The 10,357-nt window shown below is 47.3% G+C and overlaps 1 protein-coding gene and 1 long non-coding RNA gene across 6 annotated transcripts; one reads left to right on the top strand and one right to left on the bottom strand.

Annotated features, from left to right (window-relative positions):
- Positions 1 to 200: 200 nt before the first annotated feature.
- On the top strand, positions 201 to 10,055 carry scarf1 (scavenger receptor class F, member 1). Of its 2 annotated transcripts, none has more exons than XM_052521453.1 (13): positions 201 to 680; positions 904 to 965; positions 1,085 to 1,186; positions 2,289 to 2,656; positions 2,836 to 3,099; positions 3,320 to 3,538; positions 3,705 to 3,833; positions 4,037 to 4,143; positions 4,310 to 4,418; positions 4,494 to 4,618; positions 8,022 to 8,159; positions 8,265 to 8,454; positions 8,659 to 10,055. In XM_052521453.1, the coding sequence occupies exons 1-13, from the start codon at positions 662 to 664 to the stop codon at positions 9,731 to 9,733; spliced, it is 2,907 nt and encodes a 968-aa protein (XP_052377413.1). In that variant the 5' UTR covers positions 201 to 661; the 3' UTR covers positions 9,734 to 10,055. The 2 variants fall into 2 exon arrangements, with proteins under 2 accessions (XP_052377413.1, XP_035615217.1); XM_035759324.2 differs by having other exon boundaries at positions 202 to 680; positions 2,389 to 2,656.
- Positions 1,178 to 2,301, bottom strand: LOC127930783 (uncharacterized). 4 transcript variants are annotated; one of them, XR_008139507.1, is made up of 4 exons: positions 2,173 to 2,301; positions 2,073 to 2,122; positions 1,753 to 1,952; positions 1,178 to 1,352 (listed from the first exon to the last, which is right to left on the bottom strand). It is a non-coding gene; the product is annotated as an uncharacterized LOC127930783 (long non-coding RNA). The 4 variants fall into 4 exon arrangements; XR_008139509.1 differs by lacking the exon at positions 2,073 to 2,122 and having other exon boundaries at positions 1,703 to 1,952; XR_008139497.1 differs by lacking the exon at positions 2,073 to 2,122.
- Positions 10,056 to 10,357: the final 302 nt, after the last annotated feature.

The following is a 10,357-nucleotide window of genomic DNA, read 5'->3' as shown; positions in this document are numbered from 1 at the left end:
TTGGAAGTTATTGTGCGGAAGACAGAAGTACAGTACACAAATAAACTTGCAAAACACACTGCTCACCTCTTCCCAGAATCTCTCAGTATGTGGTGATGTCTTTAAAAAGCCTTACTGAGGCAGATTGAATGGGAGGAAGTGGTTCTAACTTCCCCAGGAAAGAGGGAGAGGAAACATACGGGTTTGGACAGCTCAGTCAGGCATTACTGGGCCTACAACTACAAGACTAATGATTGACGAGAGCTAGGCTGGGCAGAAAGACGGAGAGAGGGAGAGGAAAAAAAGAGAGACTGACTTCCAAGACCACAGAGCTGGGCTGGGGGAAAAGAAAGGTAAAGAGAGAGAGTGACTTGGGAGAAAGACATAGGGAGAGAGAGAGAAAGAATCGAGAAAGAGAGGAGAGTGCTTTCAATTTCCATTGTCCTCTTCTGGACTTGGGAAGAGAATAGTGAGAGAAAGAGGAGAAACGGAGAAAGTGATTTTTCCGGGATAGGATTCTGGTTTTGGGACAGGGACAGGCGTGATTTGGACGGTCTGAGACCTTTTGTGGACTGGTACGGACCTGGTTGTGGGGTGGACATGGGCCTGTTTCTGACGGGTCTAGGATTACTGCTCTGCTGTTCCCTCTCCTCCCCTCAGAGACTGGCTCCCTCAGAGAGAAATGTCTGCCAGGACCTCAGGTGATGATTACATTCCACTCTCACACCTTATTTTTCTCTCTCGCTTTCATTTTCTGCCTTTTCCATCAAGCAGTATATTCTTATTTTATGAAACATTCTCAGAAACTTAATAATTGTAATCTTCCATTATTTCGTGAAAAAAAACAGTCAAAAGAAATGTGACCCATAAGGAAACTTCCTACTATGCTTTATGGTATGTATTTTGTTTACCCTTCTCAAACAGGGATCCCTCCACTCTTGTCTGTTGTACTGGATGGAGGCAACAGGGAGAGGAGTGTACTATACGTGAGTACCAGTAGACAGTAAATTGTGTAGAACCATCCAGGGCACACAAGAACAGGTTTTTCATCTTGTTTAGGTACTATTGTATAATTCAGCACTGTGTCTGTTGTTTATGACTCCAGCTGTGTGTGATGGTGAGCAGGCCTGCCAGCAGGATGAGGTGTGTGTATACCCGGGCGTCTGTCGCTGTCGCCCTGGCTACTATGGAGCCCACTGCAAGACACGTAAATTAAACCAACTCTGACATTTAAGTTACATAGGCTATGTCACTAAAAATATATATTTTTAACACAACAAGAGTTAATATCGTAACTTTGGTAGCACTTTACATTGCAGGAATAAAAGGGCAAGAACATTGTAATTAAGTGCAAACTACTGAAATATTACAGCCTGTCTCCCTCTTCGGGCTGCCCTCCAGAGTACTACTGAAGTATTACTGTCTCCTCTTCAGAGTACTACTGAAGTATTACAACCTGTCTCCCTCTTCTGCCCTCCAGGTACTACTGAAGTATTACAACCTGCCCTCTTCAGAGTACTACTGAAGTATTACAACCTGTCTCCCTCTTCGTCTCCAGAGTACTACTGAAGTATTACAGCCTGTCTCCCTCTACAGGCTGCCCTCCAGAGTACTACTGAAGTATTACAACCTGTCTCCTGAAGTATCTTCTCCCTCTACAGGCTGCTGCCCAACCTGTCTCCCTCTTCGGGCTGCCCTCAGAGTACTACTGAAGTATTACAACCTGTCTCCCTCTTCGGGCTGCCCTCCAGAGTACTACTGAAGTATTACAACCTGTCTCCCTCTTCGGGCTGCCCTCCAGAGTACTACTGAAGTATTACAACCTGTCTCCCTCTTCGGGCTGCCCTCCAGAGTACTACTGAAGTATTACAACCTGTCTCCCTCTTCGGGCTGCCCTCCAGAGTACTACTGAAGTATTACAACCTGTCTCCCTCTTCGGGCTGCCCTCCAGAGTACTACTGAAGTATTACAACCTGTCTCCCTCTACAGGCTGCCCTCCAGAGTACTACTGAAGTATTACAACCTGTCTCCCTTCTGCCCTCCAGAGTACAGGCTGCCCTCTGCCCTCCAGAGTACTACTGAAGTATTACAACCTGTCTCCCTCTTCGGGCTGCCCTCCAGAGTACTACTGAAGTATTACAACCTGTCTCCCTCTTCAGGCTGCCCTCCAGAGTACTACTGAAGTATTACAACCTGTCTCCCTCTTCGGGCTGCCCTCCAGAGTACTACTGAAGTATTACAACCTGTCTCCCTCTACAGGCTGCCCTCCAGAGTACTACTGAAGTATTACAACCTGTCTCCCTCTACAGGCTGCCCTCCAGAGTACTACTGAAGTATTACAACCTGTCTCCCTCTTCGGGCTGCCCTCCAGAGTACTACTGAAGTATTACAACCTGTCTCCCTCTACAGGCTGCCCTCCAGAGTTCTGGGCACCGGACTGCCGTGAGATGTGCAAGTGCCACCCTCACGGGCGCTGTGACCCGATCACGGGCGAGTGCACATGCCTCCCCAACCGCTGGGGGCCACTCTGCCAGAACGCCTGCAGATGTGGCCGCCACGGGCACTGTCACCCTGTGCACGGCAACTGCACCTGCGATGAGGGCTGGTGGACGCCCACCTGTACCAAGCAGTGCCAGTGCTACCCAGGCACCTCCACCTGCGACCCACTGACCGGCAGGTGAGAGAGAATGAGTTTATTTACAGTGGGAGGCATTAGTTAGCTTAGAGATGAACTTCTTGATGCAATTTAGCCTGCAATTTACAAATTAAAAGGGCGGTGTCACACACCATATTTTTCAACACAATTGCTAAAACACAATAGAAATATATGTTTTCTTAAAAAACGTTGGTTGGCAGGTGTCAGTGTGCCTCAGGGTACTGGGGTCAGAAGTGCAGCCTTCGCTGTAGCTGCTACAAATCGTCGTGCCAACAGAAGACGGGGGTGTGCGAGTGCCAGAACGGGTGGTGGGGTCCGTCGTGTGATCGCCGCTGTAACTGTGACCTGAATCACAGTGAGTGTCGTGCCGTCAGCGGGGAGTGTTTATGTCAGCCTGGGTACAAGGGAGCCGTCTGTAATGAGCCATGTGGACCTGGGGAGTATGGCAGCGGGTGTACACTGAGGTAAGCCAGTGTATATGGATATTGCAGTGGTGCTTTGGATTACATGATTGGGATGGTACTGCCTTGTCATTGTGCTGTTGATCAATATGGATGAATGATGGTTCGGGAGACTTCTGAGCACTTTATGTAGGTTTGTACCTGTGTCTATCCTGAAATGGCTACAGTATGTATTCAGTTGGACTGTTCCATGGATGTCTCTCTCTCCTTCTCTCCTGTGTAGCTGTGGCCACTGTAAACGAGGCCAGTCGTGCTCTGTGGTTGACGGTGTCTGTACGGCCTGTGAGCCTGGGTGGAACGGCACACGCTGTGACCAGCCGTGCAAGCGGGGTTACCATGGAAACGACTGCCATGAGGCCTGCCCACGCTGCAGGAACGGTGAACCATGCAACCCCAGGACGGGGGCCTGTTCACGATGTGATCCAGGATGGACCGGACCCAGGTGTGTGTGTGTTTGATGACTAACTACCAGTGAAATGTATCTGAGACCTTTTACAGTAATTCCCAGACATGACAGTGTCAATGATACCGAAGAGGTTCAGCGTTTTCTTCAATTGCTGACAGTTTTGTTGTCCGTCTGTTACCTGGGCCACTCTGTTTGTCTGCAGATGTGGCAAGCCATGCTTTAACAGAACATTCGGGGACGCCTGCCGCTTCCTGTGCAGCCCCTGTTTCCATGGCCACTGTGATCACGTGACAGGAAGTTGTGTCTGTGAGCCCGGGTTCCAGGGACAGAGGTGAGAGTATGGAGAAAGCAGACAGGTTCTGTTCGAATTCTCTTAAAATGCATCTTTCCTTTCTCCCTTCCTTGAAGTAATCACTGATGTGAACAATGGTTCAAATAAAATGTTGACATCTTGCTGTTTGTGTATCTCAATGTCACGTTAGGTGATTTTGTATCTGGCTGTCACTAACAGCTTTCTCTCTGTTGTGTCCCCAGTTGTAATATCACCTGTCCAGACCAGCTGTATGGCTTTAACTGTTCCTCTGCCTGTGACTGTGGAGAGGGCACCGCCTGTCACCCAGAAACGGGGGCGTGTCCATACAGTATGCACTCCTCCTATTGGATACAGCTCCAGTTGGTTATTAATGTGTAGTTACTGATAAGTAAAAGTAGATGGGTCTATGGATTAAAATATTTTTTCCCCTCAAGAAGGAATATGTGAGGTTGAATCACATTTGTTTATGTGTGAGTGTGTGTGTGTGGTGTTAGGTGGTCACAGGGCTCTGATCGCTGGTCTCCTGGTCCCTCTGTTCTTGGTGCTGCTGGGTCTGGTCTGCTGCTGCTGCTGCTGTGGAGGACCTACTGACAGCAAAGACAGGTGTGTGTGTGTGTATGATTCTGATGGCAAAGGCATGTGTGTGTGTGTTCCTCTGACCTTGCTCTGGTCCTACAGGGTAGCAGTGGGTGATGGTGGTACCTCTGTCCGTATGAAGTATCATGTGTATAATGTCCTGGCCAACGTGAGCTCTGCTGTACCCTGTATCTCTGTCTGGTCCTCTGGGCTACCCAGAGTCACAGGTCAGTCCAATATCACACTAGATATCATATATGTCTGTATGTATGGTACCATTCAAAGTTTGGACACACCTACTCATTCAAGGGTGTTTCTTCATTTGTACTATTTTCTACATTGTAGACAAAGACATCAAAACTAAGCTGTCATCAAGGCAAAGGGTGGCTACTTTTAAGAATTTCAAATGTAAAATGTATAACACTTTTCTTTATATGGAATCATGTACTAAACCAATAAAGTGTTATACATTTTACATTTGAAATTCTTAAAAGTAGCCACCCTTTGCCTTGATGACAGCTTTGCACACTCTTGGCATTCTCTCAACTAGCTTCATGAGGTAATCACCTGGAATGCATTTCAATTAACAGGTGTGTCTTGTTAAAAGTTCATTTTATTTTCTTCTTAATGCATTTGAGGCAATCAGTTGTGTTGTGACAAGGTAGGGGTGGTATACAGAAGATAGCCCTATTTTGTAAAAGATCAAGTCCATATTATGGCAAGAACAGCTCAAATAAGCAAAGAGAAATTACATTCCGTCATTACCTTAAGACAAAGGTCAGTCAATCCAGAAAATGTATTCAAGAGCGGTCACAAAAACCAAGTGCTCTGATGAAACTGGCTCTCGTGAGGATTGCCACAGAAAAGGAAGACACAGAGTTACCTCTGCTGCAGAGGATAAGTTTATTAGAGTTACCAGCCTCAGAAATTGCAGTCCAAATAAATGCTTCACAGAGTTCAAGTAACAGACACATCTCAACATCAGCTGTTCAGAGGAGACTGTGTGAATCAGGCCTTCATGATTGAATTGCTGCAAAGAAACTAAAGGACACCAATAAGAAGAGACTTGCTTGGGCCAAGAAACAACAGCAATGGACATTAGACCAGTGGAAATCTGTCCTTTGGGCTGATGAGTCCAAATTTGAGATTTTTGGTTCCAACCGCTGTGTCTTTGTGAGATGCAGAGTAGGTGAACAGATGATCTCCGCATGTGTTGTTCCCACCGGTCCTTTGCTGGTGACAATGTCAGTGATTTATTTAGAATTCAAGGCACACTTAACCAGCATGGCTACAACAGCATTCTGCAGCGATACGCCATCCCATCTGTTTTGTGCTTGATAGTGGTGCTATCATTTGTTTTTCAACAGGACAATGACCCAACACACCTCCAGGCTGTGTAAGGGCTATTTGACCAAGAAGGATGCATCAGATGACCTGGCCTCCACAATCACCTGACCTCAACCCAATGGTTTGGGATGAGTTGGACCGCACATTGAAGGAAAAGCAGCCAACAAGTGCTCAGCATATGTGGGAAAGCCTTCGAGACTGTTGTAAAAGCATTCCAGGTGAAGCTGGTTGAGAGAATGCCAAGAGTGTGCAAAGCTGTCATTAAGGCAAAGGGTGGCTACTGTGAATGGATCAGCTTGTCCAAAACACCCTAACACAGGCGGGAGGTAAAACATGAACAGACCAGAGGCAGTGGTTGTGATTCATTTTCTTGTGATTGTTTACTAAACAGGTTCTTTCGCCCAACAAAATTATTTCAGTACAGGGTAACGTCCAACGCTGTCACCAGCGTAACAAAACAAATAAACAGAAACTAAACAATTGACCAAAAGGCCGTGGCCAAAAGGGAAAGCAAAACAACAGACGGCTACACCTGTCTTTAGACTATCGTCTACACAGCATAGTTACCGGAGGAACGCTTCTCTCTACCTAAAGCCTGCCTTGGTTAACAGAGAGACAAGGTGCCCCAGTAAACAAAGCTCTCTCTTCTACACAGCATAGTTACCGGAGGAATGCTTCTCTCTACCTAAAGCCTGCCTTGGTTAACAGAGAGACAAGGTGTCCCAGTAAACAAAGCTTTCTCTTCTACACAGCATAGTTACCGGAGGAACGCTTCTCTCTACCTAAAGCCTGCCTTGGTTAACAGAGAGACAAGGTGTCCCAGTAAACAAAGCTTTCTCTTCTACACAGCATAGTTACCGGAGGAACGCTTCTCTCTACCTAAAGCCTGCCTTGGTTAACAGAGAGACAAGGTGCCCCAGTAAACAAAGCTTTCTCTGAGGTAGGAAAATCTGACGTCCCCACAGGTTTCTCCTCACAATCCTCCCCCAGCGCCTCTCCTGGCACACCTATATTTATTTTTTATTTTTTTATTTCACCTTTATTTAACCAGGTAGGCTAGTTGAGAACAAGTTCTCATTTGCAACTGCGACCTGGCCAAGATAAAGCATAGCAGTGTGAACAGACAACACAGAGTTACACATGGAGTAAACAATTAGCAAGTCAATAACACAGTAGAAAAAAATGGGCAGTCTATATACAATGTGTGCAAAAGGCATGAGGAGGTAGGCGAATAATACAATTTTGCAGATTAACACTGGAGTGATAAATGATCAGATGGGCATGTACAGGTAGAGATATTGGTGTGCAAAAGAGCAGAAAAGTAAATAAATAAAAACAGTATAAAAACAGTATGGGAATGAGGTAGGTGAAAAAGGGTGAGCTATTTACCTATAGACTATGTACAGCTGCAGCGATCGGTTAGCTGCTCGGATAGCTGATGTTTGAAGTTGGTGAGGGAGATAAAAGTCTCCAACTTCAGCGATTTTGCAATTCGTTCCAGTCACAGGCAGCAGAGTACTGGAACGAAAGGCGGCCAAATGAGGTGTTGGCTTTAGGGATGATCAGTGAGATACACCTGCTGGAGCGCGTGCTACGGATGGGTGTTGCCATCGTGACCAGTGAACTGAGATAAGGCGGAGCTTTACCTAGCATGGACTTGTAAATGACCTGGAGCCAGTGGGTCTGGCGACGAATATGTAGTGAGGGCCAGCCGACTAGAGCATACAAGTCGCAGTGGTGGGTGGTATAAGGTGCTTTAGTGACAAAACGGATGGCACTGTGATAGACTGCATCCAGTTTGCTGAGTAGAGTGTTGGAAGCCATTTTGTAGATGACATCGCCAAAGTCGAGGAAGACACAAAGCAATTAGTGGGCCCAGGTGTGTACTAATTGGCTTTACACTGAGTACCTATCCCCTGTGGAGGGTGCTGTCGTGTCGTCTTCCTCCGGCTGGTTACTGAACTCTCACACTACTTTGACGAATCTAAAATATAGTTGTTTAACAGTTTTTGGTTACTACATGATTCCATATGTGTTATTTCATAGTTGAATGTCTTCACTATTATTCTACAATTTAGAAAATAGTTTAAAAAAATAAAGAAAAACCCTTAAATGAGTAGGTGTGTCCAAACTTTTGACTGGTACTGTATGTAAGGAAAAAACTCCAGTACTTGTTGGATGCTCTCAAGGTTTTTCTCCATGCACTTGGAAACATGAGAGGTGTGCATGCTATACTTATTACAATATTATGACAATAATTATAATAAGCACTTCTCTCTCCAGTGTCCCACCACGACCCTGAGCTGACATTCAACCACAGTTTCATAGAGCCTCCCTCCTCAGGCTGGGTGACGGACGGATCCTCCTTCGACAGTGATGAGGAGACCGGAGAGGCTCTCTACTGTGTCCCCCCCAGAGAAGGTAATCAGTGTGTGTGTGTGTGTGTCTGTGTTCAACCCTTTGTGCTTTGTTGACTCCCTATTTTCTCTCTCCTTGTCCCTCCCTTTACCCAACTACCTCCCTCAGACATCCCTGCAGTGGCGGGCGGTGAGTTCCAGGAGTTCCAGCATGAGATGAGTTCTAAGTGTAACATGTTCCCCGACCCCTCTGCCTTCAGCGTTAGTGCAGAAGACATGTCCCTCCCCTTTGGCATCCCCCGCACCTCCAGCAACGCCAAGTCCAAACGCCCCTCCGTCTCCTTCGCCGAAGGCACCAGGTAACACCGGTCGCAGTCATCATGATGAGGACATTGGACGCTACACACACCATGCGACACTACGCTGCACTTCAATTCCCTTTTTAACTTGTCTCTGCAAAGTTACAGTTATCGCAATTGTCTTGTGATTGTCTTTAATGTTGAGAGTTTGTCAAATTAATTTCTTCTTTGGGATTAATAAAGTTCAATCTCACCTCATCCCAGGTTCAGCCCCAAGGAGCGCCGAGGCTCTGCCCAGGACCTGACTCCCGGGGCCCCCCGCACCAAACCTAAGTCCCCCTGGGGGGTGCTGATGCTGTCAGCCCTCCAGGCCCATGGAGGGAAGGCCTCAGAGGGGGAAGAGATGGAGACAGGTGAGGGGGGTGTGGATGGATGTGGAGGTGGGACTGGACCATTGGAAGAACCAGGATCCAGTGGTGAAGCAGGGGACCCCGATGTGGACAGGTACACGGCCACCCCGTCCCAAGCCATGTCTACACTGCAGGTGCCGGGAGCATTGGTAGGAAGAAGACGCACCATATCCAACGCTGCTGTTAACAGAAAGGGTGGGCAAGCACCAGGGTCCACATCTAAGGGCCAGCAGGCAGAGATCGATAAAGGGATGGACAAGGTGACCACAGTGTACGTGACAGTGGGTAAGGCGGGGGTGGGGAGGCCCCTGTCTAAACTAGAGCTCCCCAGCTCGGAGGGCCCGGTACAGGCCATGCTACGCAGGCTAGGCAGCCTCCAGAGACATAAAGACCAGGAGGGGGGAACTAGGTCCAAGGGTAAGATCCCGGGGGCGGAGGGGATCACGAAGCCACCCAGGAGGAAGCTAGGGGCCAGGGCCAGTGTGTGGGAGCAGGGGGGTCACCCACCCTTGGGGGTGGAGGGTCCTGTAGGGGAAGGTGTACCTATGAGGAAACCCAGTAGGAGGAAACAGCACGCCCACCACAGCTCGCCTGCTGTCATGGGAAACACTGACGATGGCACTAACACTCACACCCCACTAGAGGGTGCCAATGCCACCATTATGCCTACGAGGCCCCTGTCCTCCATTTTGAAAAGTGTGCCAGAGGTCGCTGGGTTAGAAGTCATGGGTGAAAGGTCAGCGGTGAGGGGAGAGAATGGTGACCCTGGGATGCAAACTGAGACTGACAGTGGATATCTAACAGTCGGGCCAGCTGGAATTGTAACCAACGCTGTTAGTCTGAGTGAAGTCATCGCCAATGACGGAGTGGTGGCCAGTGTGGACGATGGAGCTAACCTATATGAGAATGTGATGATAATGCATTCCTAACTTCAGATGCGAATGACTGTGCTGCTCTATCTCCTCTCACAATCGAGTATGTAGTTTGACTACTAATGAATGAGGAATTTGGAAACTAGCTTAATGTACTGAAGTTAACAGTGGAGTCTGACATTAACTTACTTTACAATATTGAGTATACCATTTTATGAATTACAATATGTACATGATGGTTCTGTACAATATGTACTGTATGTATGTATATCATACAACAATAGGATAATGTTGAAATCGCCTTACCAAATAGTAATCGACACTGTAACTGCCATGTGTGAAACAACTATACAAATTAAAACAAAAAAATGCATGCTCCGATCTGTGCCCTTTGGCTTGTCTGTCATCACTAGGCTAAGCTGCTAACGTTAGCCATCAAGCTAACAAAGTTTGTCCCAGATGAGTTTTGCAATGGAGCCTCTTTGTCTGGAGAAATAAATGAATGGTTCCGTCGCTGTAGGAGCTGTATCTACTACCCCTGGTTTCAGGACAAACTGGATCACTCAGAGTTCCATCGCTGTAGGAGCTGTATCTACTACCCCTGGTTTCAGGACAAACTGGATCACTCAGAGTTCCATCGCTGTAGGAGCTGTATCTACTACCCTTGGTTTCAGGACAAAC

The sequence above is a fragment of the Oncorhynchus keta genome, chromosome 1 (genome assembly GCF_023373465.1).
Source record: "Oncorhynchus keta strain PuntledgeMale-10-30-2019 chromosome 1, Oket_V2, whole genome shotgun sequence".
NCBI lineage: Eukaryota > Metazoa > Chordata > Actinopteri > Salmoniformes > Salmonidae > Oncorhynchus > Oncorhynchus keta.
This window is presented reverse-complemented; position numbering and strand designations above follow the sequence as displayed.

Excerpts from the sequence above, each read along its gene's own strand:
- scarf1 (XM_052521453.1), top strand. Across the intron at positions 8,160-8,264 it reads CTGTGTCCCCCCCAGAGAAG|ACATCCCTGCAGTGGCGGGC; the intron begins GTAATCAGTGTG and ends TACCTCCCTCAG. Across the intron at positions 8,455-8,658 it reads TCCTTCGCCGAAGGCACCAG|GTTCAGCCCCAAGGAGCGCC; the intron begins GTAACACCGGTC and ends ACCTCATCCCAG.